Source organism: Megascapheus bottae, chromosome 25 (assembly GCF_031878675.1).
Source record: "Megascapheus bottae isolate mThoBot1 chromosome 25, mThoBot2.hap1, whole genome shotgun sequence".
Classification (NCBI taxonomy): Eukaryota; Metazoa; Chordata; class Mammalia; order Rodentia; family Geomyidae; genus Megascapheus; species Megascapheus bottae.
In genome coordinates this window covers 12,396,904-12,410,573 of record NC_143533.1, presented here as the reverse complement: position 1 = coordinate 12,410,573, position 13,670 = coordinate 12,396,904, and the positions used below count along the sequence as shown (strand labels likewise).

At 43.5% G+C, this 13,670-nt stretch overlaps 1 protein-coding gene and 1 long non-coding RNA gene across 8 annotated transcripts in view; one reads left to right on the top strand and one right to left on the bottom strand.

The window, feature by feature from the left end:
• Ice2 (interactor of little elongation complex ELL subunit 2) overlaps nucleotides 1-6,175 on the bottom strand; it is a 49,140-nt gene extending 42,965 nt beyond the window's left edge. For 3 of the 7 annotated variants that reach the window (XM_090358274.1, XM_090358269.1, XM_090358275.1), the window contains exons 1-3: nucleotides 6,083-6,169; nucleotides 4,651-4,774; nucleotides 2,871-2,975 (exon numbers count right to left, since the gene is read on the bottom strand). In XM_090358274.1, coding sequence (XP_090214400.1) covers nucleotides 2,871-2,975; nucleotides 4,651-4,694 — 149 coding nt within the window. In that variant the 5' untranslated portion in view covers nucleotides 4,695-4,774; nucleotides 6,083-6,169. Of the gene's footprint in view, nucleotides 1-2,870; nucleotides 2,976-4,650; nucleotides 4,775-5,450; nucleotides 5,995-6,082 lie in introns of those variants that run through there. The other 4 variants (XM_090358273.1, XM_090358270.1, XM_090358271.1 and 1 more) reach the window with 4 other exon arrangements.
• Nucleotides 155-10,745, top strand: LOC150046397 (uncharacterized). Its single transcript, XR_016539674.1, has 3 exons — nucleotides 155-241; nucleotides 4,580-4,851; nucleotides 10,674-10,745. It is a non-coding gene; the product is annotated as an uncharacterized LOC150046397 (long non-coding RNA).
• The last annotated feature ends 2,925 nt before the right edge of the window (nucleotides 10,746-13,670 follow it).

Genomic DNA, 13,670 nt, shown 5'->3' with positions numbered 1-13,670 from the left:
CCTCATTAGTACTGACTAAGCCCAGCCCTTCAATCTTAATTGATGCTTCTCATTATATCAGTATTTCTAGTGGAGCAGTATATGTATGTACATATTTATCAGGTGTAAATTATTTCCCTTTCATTTTACTTTGTGTGTGTGTGTGTGTGTGTGTATGTTTGAGTGAATACAGGGCCTCAGGACCAGGCTTGGCTTCTCCATTTAAGGCTGATACACATCTTTAATTAACTCCATAAAAGAGGTAAGTGGATAAAAGTCTCACAGACTCTTCTGCCCAGAATGGTTTCAAACCATGATTCTCAGAGCCACTACCATCTGGCTGCTAATAATAGTGATTTCTTTTACATCAACTCTCTAATACTCTTTAATAAATATGGTAAAAATTCTAAAATTTACAAAGTTACTTTGCAAGATTTAGGCCTCCACAATAAAGTAAAATATTAAAGACAACTTTCTAAGGGCTTAACTATGAATGAAAAAAAAAAGCTGATCAGTTAATGGGAAAATAATTTTGGAAATTAAACTACAGATGCTCAGGTTGATTATGAAAATATAGGAGAAATAAGACATACAGCTATGAAAGTTTCTGCAATAACTGTATAAAAATAAGCACATTTTAGGTTAACACAATGAATATTAACTGCTGATCTTGGGAGAAATGTATTCCAGCAAATTGATTTCTCACTTGGAAATGTCTGGAGAGCTATTCAACCTAACAGTATTGTGTCCGTAGCGCTTAACAATTCTGCCTCCCAGCTGTCTCTCTGAATATGAGAACATGCCTGTCCTCCTGGCACACACTGGCAAATTTAATTAAGCTGCTGCAGCAACAAGATGCTGACTCAGATATGCCACCGTAGGAATGTCAAGAAATCTAGCGGCTTAAATTGGCTACATTCAGCAAAGACTGGAATCAAGACCATTTCCAAGTGCAGTGCTGTCAAAATCTTCATCAGGTGCAAAGCAAAAGCATCTGACAGGGTTTCTCCATCCGTGGTTACAACATTGTATTTTATTCTAGCTGATAGCTTGAAGTTCCTTCCCTTCATTTTGTCAATGTTTTACTTAAAGTTTTGTATGGGGGAAAAGCAGAATCTCTTACTATTCCGTTGCCTATATTAATACCTACTAGACTGCTAAGCCTCTTTAAATGGTAAGTTTGGCCTCTCTCTCAGATCTCCCTGTTCCACTTACTTTAGAAATTAAACTGGTTAAAAGGGCTTTTGTTTTTATTTTCACCAGGTTCTGATGGCTCATACCGATAATCCTAGCGACTCAGAAGGCTGAGATCTGAGGATCAAGGTTCAAAGGGCAGTCAAGTCTGAGACTTTATTTCTTATTAATAACTAAAAAGCAGGAAGTAGAGGTATGGCTCAAGTGATAGCCGAGTGCTAGACCTGAGAAAAGCTGAGGGATATGCTCAAGCCCTGAGTTCAAGCCTTAGTATTAGCACAAAAGAAAAACCCAATTCCATCTCTGGAACTAGAACCTTTAAATAAAAGCAAAGGAATCCTTATAGTGGCTATTTCTACGCAAGTGGCTCAAAGGATATTTGAGTTTACTCATTAAAAAAGTTTTTCAATATTGTCTTACAAATAAGACATGGTTAATTTTAAAATTATTTTCAAATATTTACAATAGTATTTTTTTACTTAGCTTAATTTTAATGTTTCCCAAGTATTATTTTGACTGAGTGTCAAAGTTGTGAACACTGGCCAGGTCTGTTTATTTAACCACACTTGATGTTAATAAAGACTTGATCTTAATGAAAAAAAAAAAAAACAAAGTTTTTCAATTTTTGAATAGTTTACAAAAAAATTAGCAGCATATTAATTTTCACTTTGTTCATGTATAAAAACCCATAGGGGTCAGGAGCTTGGCCTAGTGGTAGAGTGCTTGCCTAGCATGCATGAAGACCCGGATTCAATTCCTTGGTACCACATACATAGAAAAGCCAGAAGTGGTGCTATGGCTCAAGAGGTAGAATGCTAGCCTTGAGGAAAGCCCAAGGACAACACTCAGGCCTTGAGTTCAAGGCTCAGGAATGACTAAAAAAAACAAACCTCCCCCCCCCCCACAGTTCCACTGGTCTTTTTGTTTTATAAACATGTATAAACATGCATGGAATGCAATCGAAGAGAGCTGAAATTGAAGACCTTTTTGTGGAGAGATGAGATGATATAAAAACTTACATTGTTGCAAGCAGCATAATGAAAAGCATCATTTTTTTTTTGCCAGTTCTGGGACTTAAACTCAGAGCCTGAGCACTGTCCTTGGGCTTTCTCTACCACTTGAGCTACAGTACCACTTACAGCTTTTTCTATGTATATGGCACCAAGGAATCGAATTCAGGTCTTTGTGCATGCTAGGAAAGCACTCTTACCAAACTCCTGGCCCCAAGGCATCAATATTTTTAAAATATCTAAGAAAACACAAAAGTAAAAAAGAAAACAGACTAGCTGAATTCATTTAAAATACATCCATAATGAAGTAATTCACAACCATTAAGACTTTACGTAAAATATTGATCTACATATGTGTGGATGTATTGTAATTTATGTATTTATGTTCTATCTCTTCACATGTATATATGGAAAGAAATGGAAAATATGAATATAAATTAATTATATAATTATATAATTAATATTAATGAGAAAGGAAAATAGTTTATAGCATTCTGCAGTATTTTTAATTTTGACTCTACTTCATGTGAATTTGTGTATATGTATAGATAAGTGTTCATGAGTGGAGAAAGGTAAAGACATAAGTTAACAGTAGTTTTACTTTTCACGTAACTATAGTATGCTTATTAATGGACACAGATACTAAATTTCAACATATTAAAATCACCAATTAAACAAAGATATTACCTGTTAGATAAAGTAAACAGTTCCTTTAAACTTGGAGCCATGGAATAATCTTTATAATTTTCTTGAGAGAAAAAAGTCTTCAGGCCATTTTTGGGAGAAACATCCCTATGAAACAGTAATAACCTTGTATTCGATAATGCAGTCTCATGTCAGACACAGAAGACTATAGAACCACAGTGTATGCTATATGCCCTCTACCCACTTTCCCAGACAATCATCTCTTAATAGGTTTGGTTCCACATGCCAGATCTGAGTGCTAGATGTTGCACTGCCTGGGAGCTTTAAGCTCAGGATGATTATGAAATCTCCCTGCACTCCCCCTCCAACATTCAACTTTGTTTTAATTGGATAGTAAACAACTAAATAAGCATAAAGGGCCTTGAGAGTTAGATTCATCTCTGACTGGGAGGTATGACATGAACATGTTTGCATACTAAAGAAAACCCTTCCCAATTGATTTGTTGCTTAAACTACTGGAACCTGGCCTAAAGACTGAATAGCCTACATAGGTTTAAATGGGCTTCCCTAGGTTCAGCTGAAAAAAAAAAAAAAAAGTGTGATTTTATCAATATTGCCTCTGAAGTAGGATACAGGTTTTTGTGTTTTGTTTTGTTTTGTGGGTCATGAGGCTTGAACTCAGCCTGGGTGGTGTCCCAGAGCTCTTCAGCTCAAGGCTAAGCCTAGGGCAGGGGTTCTGTCCTTGAGCTCTTCAGCTTAAGGCTACCACCCTACCCTAGAGCCAAGCCCCACTTCCCATTTTCTAGTGGTTAATTGGAGATAAGAGTCTTAGGTTCTTTTGTGCCTGGGCTGGTTTTGAACCTTGATCCTGAGATCTTAGCCTCCTGTGTAGCTAGGATTACAGGCGTGAGCCACAGCACAGCTGGATACAGTTGTTTTTTGTTTTGTTTTGTTTTTTGGTCATGGGGCTTGAACTGGACCTGTGTGCTATCCCTGAGCTCTTTGTTCAGGGCTGAAGAGCTCTACTACATTGAGCCACAGTACCACTTCCAGTTTTCTGGTGGTTATATGGAGAAAAGTGTCTCACAGATTTTCAAGCCGAGATCCTCAGATCTCAGCCTCATGAGTAGCTAGGATTACAGGTGTGAGCCACTGCACCCAGCCCGGATACAGTCTTAACATAATTGAGACTGAGTGAAGGAATTAAAAAATGGAAAATGTTAAGAACCATTCATATTGGGAGTCAGTGATGGGTAAAGTTCAGTGGAAAAGGAGAGTTCCAAGGGCTTTGATAGTGTGCAAAGGTTCAAGACCATGTTTGGCTTCACAATAAAATGTAAAAGTATCTTTGTAGCACTCATAAGAAACAAATACGCATGCTAAAAAGCTACGACAGCCTGTATCCTAGCTACTCAAGAGGCTGAGATCTGAGGATCTCGGCTCCAAGCTAACCTGGGCACAGTCTGAGAGACACTTATCTCCAAAAACCAGTGGTGAATCAAGGGGTAGGGTGGTAGCCTTGTGCTAAAGAGCTCAGGGACAGCACCCAGGCCGAGTTCAAGCCCCATGACCTCCCACAACCAAAAAAACAAAACAAAACAAAAACAATATCAGCAGACACAGAAACCAAACAACATTTGTGTCTTTTGCATCCTTGACTATTATTTGAGGAGTGCTAGTCAGTTATCTATAACTCAACAATTCAGTCTGTTAAAATAAACAAATCCTGTTTTATCTGCTGTTTCTTCCAGACCTCTCCAGACCAGAAACCCTCCTTTCTCAAGTCAGTTACCAGCAGTGGATTATGAAGAGACAGACTCACCAGTTCAGTCGAGGTTCACCCACGCTCATGCTGGAGCTCATCATCGAGTTCTAGCACACAGTTCTGCTGCGGGGCAGTGAAGGCTCAGGATGGAAGGCAGGACCCCTCCACAGTCTACATTTAACTGATAAGAAAAACAAAAACCAAAAGAGATTAAGAGCAAAACCAAAGGACTGGCTTTGTCAGTGCTGTTAAACTCAGGTAAGTAAAAAATCCTTTTCTGGGTGCCAGTGGCCATGCCTGTAAATCCTATTCAGGAGTCTAAGATCTGAAGATATTGGTTCAAAGCCAGCCTGGGCAGGAAAGTCCCAGTGAGATTCTTTTGTCCAATTAACTACTCAAAAAAACACTGTAGCTCTGGAAGAGGGCTAGACTTGAGCAAAAGACCTCAGGGACACAGAATTCAAACAAACCTCCTTGGCCACCTAAAATAAAGGCAAAGGGCCATTACCGGGGTTTTTGGGAACAGGAACAAGTCATTTCCCATAAAACTTAGGAAAGACGCAAGGAGTTTTATTCTTAGGACAGAGTAAGAGCTAGGCATTGGTGGCTCACACCTGCAATCCTAGCTACTCAGGAGGCTGAGATCTTTTAAGGATCACAATTCAAAGACAGCCCAGACTAGAAAGTATGTGAAACTCTTATCTCCAATTAACTAGCAAAAAGCCAGAAGTGGAGGTATGGCTCAAGTAGTAATAGCCAGCTTTGAGTGAAAAATCTAAGGAGCAGCACCCGGCCCCAGTACAGACAGCCATGCACACACACAGAACCAAAGAGTGGTGCTCTTGTGGTTAACATACCACATCACCATAAGATGAGGCAGTGCAGGTCTTGGCTCTCCTCCACAATCCTACCGCTAAAAACAAACCGCTTTCATTGCCCTCACCCTGCCTTCTCTGAGTGATAGGCTCTTAAGGGATCCAGTGACCTTAGCTTCTCGACATCCAAGGAGCTTCTTTTCCACGGCAACCAGTGTCACACAGCCTGGCCCTGGATTTCCACAACAGCCTTTAGTGTGCCCAGACACTCAGCTCCCAGCCAGTGACGCGACCACGTCTGGCAGCGCTTAGAGGCCTCGTCAGGCCCGGAACGTCTGGCTGTGACTCGGGTTCGAGGCTTCCGTCACCCGATGCGCTGAGCACGAGGCGCGTGGAAAAATCAGGGGCTTGGGAGAGGGGACGCCTATTTAATGCACCTCTCACATCGGGGCCTAGTGGGGCCGAGGGGAAGGGGCGGGGAAGGCCAAAGGAGGGGCGGAAGGATACGGCGGGACGCGCGAGGAGCGCGCGGACGGAGCCACGCCACGACCCCGCGCGCAAGGGCCAGGCCCGGCGGCCGCACGTCCTGCCCCGGCCCCCCACGTACGCGGCCGCCCGCCCTCGGGGCAACTCGCCCACAGCTATCGGGGGTTCGGGGCCGCGGATACGCCCACCTCGTGGTCCGCGGCGCCACGGGACCCCGCCACGGCATTCCCGCCACTCACGCTCCGCCCCGCTCAATCACGCGCACCTCCCCGAACCTGGCGGCGGCGACTCGGCCTTGCGCGATGACGCCGGGGACGTACGTGAGGTGGGCGGGGCCTGCTGCCGGCCACGCCCACCGCTGGTAGAGCTGGTTCTAGAAAGGGGTGTGTCCAAAACAGCCTCAGAGCTGAACAGGTTTGATGGTCACCTCCCCATCCTGACTCCTCGTCCGCAAAATAGAGAATATGTACGTAACGTGTGTATAAGTATAAAACATTATAATGTATACACAGATATGTGTATATATATATTTTTTATAAGGTTTTGCAAAGCCTTGCATGGAAGGATGAATCAGCTGTAGTTGGCCTCATAATTTCTTTTGCATTAACTTGATCAGTTTTACAGGTCAGTTCCCGCTGGTGGTCACCCGTGGGTTTCCCCCCACTTCTGTTCTAGCTCATTAAAGAAAGATTCGCTGGACATTTATTTTGATGTTGGATCCACATAGTAGGACCAGGACTAAATGCTGGTTTTTCCTCAAGTTTCTCTGAGACGCTGGACATATATTTTGATGTTGGATCCACATAGTAGGACCAGGACTAAATGCTGGTTTTTCCTCAAGTTTCTCTGAGACTGTGTGATACATGAAGTGGAACTAGTAAATAGGTGATGGGGTTAAGATTTTTTTTTGTTGTTTTTTTGGTCGTTCCTGGGGATTGAACTCTGGGCCTGGGCGTTGTCCCTGAGCTCTTCAGCTCAAGGCTACGGCCCTACCCCTTGGCATGGGAGTTGTCCCTGACAACTCCCAGTTTTCTAGTGGTTAATTTCCAGTTTTCCAGTTTTCTAGTGGTTAACTAGGGATGAGAGTCTTACGTTCTTTAGTGCCCTGGCTGGCTTTGAACCGCGATCCTCAGATATCAGCCTCCTGAGAAGCTAGGGTTACAGATATGAGCCACCTTGCCAGGCTAGAGTTGAGATTTTAAAATATTTCCCAAAGGCCTATAGGCTAGCCTTGGTTTCACAACCAGTGATGCTTTTAAGAGGTGGCAGAACCTTTAAGAGGTGGGGCCACTTGATTGGGAGAATTGATTGGGGGAGTGTCCTAGAAGGGTATATCAGGACCCTGGGCCTGTGGTCTCTTCATTTATGGCGACCTTATGTGGGTAGGCACTGCCAGTGTCTGACTTGTCACAGGCCCAGAAACGGAAGACCCTAGTGACCATGACTGAAACGGTGAGCCTAAACAAATCTCATCTGTTAAGCTGATTAGGTTGGCAATTTTCTCATACTAACAAAAATCTAGTTAACAGAGGTATATGGGACTGATTTTTCGAATTCAGAAAGGGAGGAAAAATGCTAGTGTATGGGATGAAAAGCTACTTGGAATAAAACCTGTTAATGGTTGCAGGAGGAAAGCAGGCTTTGGACTGTTTTAGTGTTCAGAACTTCATCTTCTAAACCCTACAGGCCTTCTAATACACTGGCTTGGTTGGGTTAGCTTCCTTATGAACCACACTTGGCCTAATGAGCAGGCTCTTGCTCAAACTGTGAGAATTTGTTTCTAGCTTCTGGTAGGCACAGACTGGGGGACAGAGGCGCTGCTCTCAAAGATTGGGGATCCAAGGGGCTTCATGATTAAGGGCATTGCCTTCCCCTCCTCTGATGCCATGTCACTAAGTAGACAAAAAAAAACCATGGTTCACTCATGTCCCCTCCCCGGCAAGGTACCCAGCACACCTCTGTGTCTCAGCGCTCAAGGGCCCTGTTAGCGTACAACTTGGAGAGAAACTGGCTTGCTATTCTTTGTCATACTAGGGTTTGAACTCAGGGTTTCCCACTTGCTCTGCTTTTGCTCTACGACTTGAGTTGCACTTCCAGCCTGGTTTGGGGCTGCTTATTTTGGAGATGTTGCCAGGACTTTCCTGCCTAGACTAGCTTCAAAACGAACCAGCCAGGACTTCAGGAGCGAGCCCCCCATATTCAGCTTAGAAAGTTTGCCAAGCTATGTTCAGCTTTCACTGGCTCCCACCAGCGCATCAGCTGAGAGCAATTGTAATGCCTTCCAGCTGCATCCACTCCCACTGATGCCTCGCACACACTGCAGCTGAATAATGGAGAGACTAGCTTCAATTGTTGCCCCCTCCCAAGGCATGCATGGCCAGGGACTTCTGTGAACTTATACTGTTTTTTTGTTTGTTTGTTTTTGCCGGTTCTGGAGGTTGAACTAAGGGCCTGGGCACTGTCCTTGGACACTTTTTGCTCAAGGCTAGCACGCTCTGCCACTTGAGCCACAGAGCCACTTGTGGCTTTTTCTTCGTATGTGGTATGAAGGTATTGAACCCAGGGCTTTTGTGCATGTTAGCCGAGCATTCTTTACCACTAGGCTATGCTCCCAGCCCTCCACTGTTCATTTTTAATTGGTTTGTTTGCACTAATGAGTGCTGATAGTTGAACATTTACTCTATGTGATTATGTTTTTATGCATTACAAATGATAGGTTCTGCTTTTGTTAAATCTTGACTCATTTGCTATTCACCAGCAAGACAGGATCTTCCTCTTTAGGCTGGCCTTGAACTTTCAGTCCTCCTCGCCTCCACTTCCTGAGTGACAAGCCCACAGGTGTGCATCACTATGCTCAGAATGTGATAACATTTTGAGGACCTGCATCGGGTTTCCCATGATGCCACTGATGCTCGCTCGGTTATTGAAAGGGCCTCCCGCAGTAATTACACCTGTGCTGTTGAGAGCACTGATGCACTGAGCCTCTGATTAGAACGTGGTGCAAGTTCCAGTGTTTACTGGAGAGAGATGGGAGCAAGAATCCTAGTACCCTCTGTGCTGTTCCTGTTTATTGCAGCCAGGAGTGTATGATGAGACAATGTGGGAGAGGCGGTGGAACCCCGTAGATAGGGTGGTAGTCAAGTTGTGTTTCTTCCTGCTGCGCATATTCACTTGGTGACAGACATCAGACCTTTTCTGACCATGTATGCATCAGGACAGAGCAACAATTAGGACTTGTCTCCATTCCGTTATTTCAGTCATCGTGCATGCAAGGCATGAGCAGGTCTGGGCAGACCTGGGAACCCACCTGATTGCTCTCAGTTGATGGAGCGAGAGGGAGCTGGTGAGAGCATAAACATGGCTAGGTGTTCAGCAAAGTTGCTCTCTAAGCAACTAGCTGAGACCTGAACGATTGAATATGAGTATTGAGTCTGGGTGAGGAAGTTTTGGAGACTCCATCTCCAAAATAGCCAGCTAAAAGCCAGGTTAGAGGTGTGACTGGAGTGGTAGAGTGCCAGCTGAGCCAAAGCCAAGTCCTGAGATCAAACCCCAGTATTGAAGAAGAAAAGGGCATTTTTCTCCAAGGATTTGAACTCCAGGCCTGAGCATTGTCCCTGAGTGTCTTTCACTTAAGGCCAGTGCTCTGGCACTTGAGTTTCTTCACAGGAAGTCCTGACAGTTGGAGCCCAGTATTGATCTTCTGAGGCAGCATCCACTTGTATGTGAGGGCAGGAGCGGACCACAATGCTTTCATTACTCTGTTACTGACATGGCATCAGAAGAGGGGATAAGCAGAACTTCATGAGCACTGCCTTTAGTCCTGGCTTGTAGGAAATCACAGAATAGCCATACCCTTGACCAGAGGAGGGGACTCTTGGGCAACCTTGTGTCCTGCTGTGTCTACCTCATGCAGCACACACCCTCTAGAAACCAGAGCGGAACGCTCCCGCTGGGTTTGGACAAGGGCTGTTCTACCAGGCCAAGTTTTGTTTGAAGTTACCTACCCAGTGTACAGTGGAGGGCCTATGGGGAAAAGGATGCAGACAAATAGCTCAGGCCTCTAATCCTATTACTCAGGAGGTTGAGATCTGAGGATTTAAGTTTGAACCTAGCCTGAGCTGGTGAAGTTTATGGTTCATCTATAATTAACCACCAAAAAGCTGGAAGAGGAGATGTGGTTCAATTGGTAGAGTGCCAGCCTTGATCAAAAACTAAGGCACAGTGCTCAGGCCCCAAGTTCTACCCTCTGTGTGTGTGTGTATGTATGTATGTGAGGAGGGAGGGAGGGAAGGAAGGAGAGAAATGGACAGGAGGGAGAGAGAAATGGAGGGCAGGAGGAAGGGATGGAGAGAAAAGAAGGAAGGAAGGAGAGGAAGTGAGAAATGGAGGGGAAAGAGGAGCAAAAGTAGGGAGGGAAGGAAGAGATGCAGGAAGTTGTAATTCCCATTGCAATCCAGATCCAGACAATAGATCTCTGCTCAAGGTTCGTGGCAACAGCACTCTCAGGTATTGCTGGGAGATGATGTAAATGTCTTTTACCAAGCCGGGCTCCTGTGCAGCCTTCAGAATATGTATCTGCTTAGATTTTGAAATCTCAGTAGTAAAGCTTGTCAGTACCTCAAATGAGAAGAGTTTGTTGGGATTCTCCTGAAAAGGAGAGCGAGCCCTGGCCTGGCTCCAGGGTGGACATGACAGGGGCCTGAGTAGGTGGTGTTTGCCTAGGCCGTTGTTCCAGGACTGTGGGTCTTACAAGGTTCTTTTTCTCCTGTTGATTTCCAGTGTGTCGCCGCCGCAGTCACCCTTCCTTTTGGGCAGCAATATGCCTGTTGCCTTGCTTCTTGTGCGTGGAGGAGCAGGTGAGTGCTGGAGGGTCTGTTCCACCATCTTGCCGATGCTTACACTGCATGGATAATGAGAAGTGGTTTTTGAAGTGTGAAAGGAAAAAAGCATAGAGTAGTGAAATAGAAGCTAGCATTCCATGTTTGGGGCAGAAGCTGTGGCATTGTTGTTGTGGGGAGTAGAAGGCCATTTGGAGTAGGAAAAGGGGGCAGGCAGGGATGACATTTATGCCCAGATTTTAGAATTCTCTGTATTGTGTGTTTGTGGGGAAGGGGAAGAGAGGGCTTTGTTGAGTTAAAATCTACAAGCCACAATTTGCCCGTTTTTGCCAATAGGATTTTTAGTCGTCGCATGGAGTTTTCCTTTATCAGCATCAACAAGTTTAAGAGCATTTCTACTACCTGGAAGGTTCTTGGTGTCCACTAGCCCTGGATCCTTTCTTTCCTCAGCCCCTGGCAGCCACTAATCTAGGTTCTGTCGCTCTAGGGTGGCAATGCTTGAATATATGCATAGGAATGAAATCACACAACACACTGTCTTTTGCATGTGGGTTTAGGGTTTTCTTTTCATTTGTTTCAGTGTGTTAGTGGTTCATTTTTCATTGCTTGTTGCTTCATGCTAGCTCATTTATGGATAGAGCCATTCTGTTTAACCATTCAACATACAACAATCGCCTAGATGGTTTATACATTCTTCCTATTATAAACGTATTCTTATGAGCATTGACATACAAATGTTGATGTGAAGTTGGTGTGTTCATTTCTCCTGAATAAGCAGTGAAGAATGGAATTGTCACGTGATACGATGATTTTTTTTTTTCTGTTCAGTACATTAAGGAACTGCCTGCCTTCCAGAGGGGTACCATTTGCTTACTATGGTTTGTATGTGTGTGTGTTGGTGTTTGTGTTTGAACTCAGGGCCTCGTGCTCTTGCTTAACGTTTTTGTTCAAGATGGGCACTCTACCATTTAAATTACGCCTCTGGCTTTGTGCTGAAGAGTCTGAGAGATTTGTTTGTCCATCTGGCTTTGGAGTGTGATCCTGAGATCTTGGCCTCCTGTGTAGCTAAGGCTTCAGATGTGAGCCACCAGTTTATGGGACCTATGCATTTTTTTAGCCAGAAGAATTTTTTTGTTTCCATTTCTGCTGAGCTAATGAACAAACCTAGAAGTTGAATGTGAAGCTATGACAAATTTAAGAAACTTATAATGACATATACTTGTTTTGAGTTTGTAAAATATTTCACTAAACTGCAAAAAAAAGTTCTGAAAACTGCAACCACTGGCTAAAGTGAAATTATCATTGTTGTTGCCAGGTGTATACTTCTTGTGAAGCAAATTAAGACAGAGAAATGTGTCAGATCATCTTTTTTCACTTTCCTTTTTAGCTGTACTAAGTCATTTTTTGTTTCATTGCTACTTTTTTCATATCTTTTTTATTGTAATTAATAGAAGGGTTACATTATATTCACCTGGTAGAAGGTGTATTACTTTACATATATTGATACCCTTTCCCGTGCCTTGGTCCCCATTTCCCTCTCCCCACCCCCGTGTACTAAGTCATTTTCTGCCTCTCAGCTAACAAGCTGCTTTGATTGATTTGGAATGAACCAATGGCCTTGTAGTATGTATAGACTGGTAACTACTTCACTCAGTAATTTACTTCATGCATCTGTAATCATAAGTTATTCTCAAAATGGGAATTCAGAAATAGCTCTCGAGCAAAGAAGTGTCTGTGTAGTAACTGATTCACAAACTTGGGGTGGGGATGGGGAAGTGGAGGAGATATTGTTGCTCATAGCAGTTTGTTCAAATCTGGCTTTTCAGGATTAAATGTGCTTTGAAGTGGGGAGAGATTCAATCATTAAAACTGAAGTCCATTGAAATACTCTGGGTCTCAGGATATGGTGTATCAGAACATAATGGCTGAAGTGCTTAAAGTTCTCTATTTTATAACTTATTTTCTAACATTTTGTAGTGTGTTCTATGTTATGGGCTAAACAAGAAAGACCTAGAAATAACTGGTAATATGACTGCTGTTTTTTTTTTTAATAGGGCAAGCCTGAATATCTGAGAGAAGTGAATGATAATAGTGATAATTATGAGTGATTTTTAAATGGTTTCTATTATCTTTAGAATACAGCGTGTTTTGTGATGATTATTTTACGTAGCCATAAAACATGTCATTTTATGAGCCAAGTGCATCTTGGTCAGTATCACCCCTGCTGTCATTCTCCCCATCGCTCCCAGCACCACCCCTCCACTCAAGTTCCCTGGTTCAGTTTACACATCTGTATCTTGAATATTATGGCTATATTTTGCCCCCTTTCCTCTTCCATTTGTCCTAATTCTCCTTGACCTTCCTTGTTTCAACTTCCTGGTACCCTTTGTTAACTTGCAAGTTACTTGTTCAAAGGAGTTGCACCATTGGACTCCCCCTGCATACACCCTGCGTGCATTCGCCAGTTCATGTGCACATACATGCATTCCAGTCTGTTTTGCTCACGGCTAGCACTCGGCTGCTTAAGCACAGCTCCACTTCTGGCTTTTTAGTACTCAATTGGAGATAAGATTGTGGCTTCACAGGGCGCAGTGGCTCACGCCTGTAATCCTAGATTCTCCATCTGAGCATTGAGGTTCAAAGCCAGCCCACCGGGCCCGGCACTAAAAATTGAGAGTCTCTCTTTTTTTAAAAATATATTTTTATTACAATTAATAGAAGGGTTACATTATATTCGCCAGACAGAAGCTCTGTATAAGCTTGTTGTTGTTGTTAGTAGTGGGGCTTGAACTCTGGGCCTGGGTGCTGTCTGTCCCTGAGCTTTTCAGCTGAAGGCTAGTGCTCTACCACTTGTCACAGAGCCATTTCCTGTATATGCTTTTGCATTCAGTGTTTTTCATTTACATCTCACTTCCACATAGGAGAGAAAACATGTACA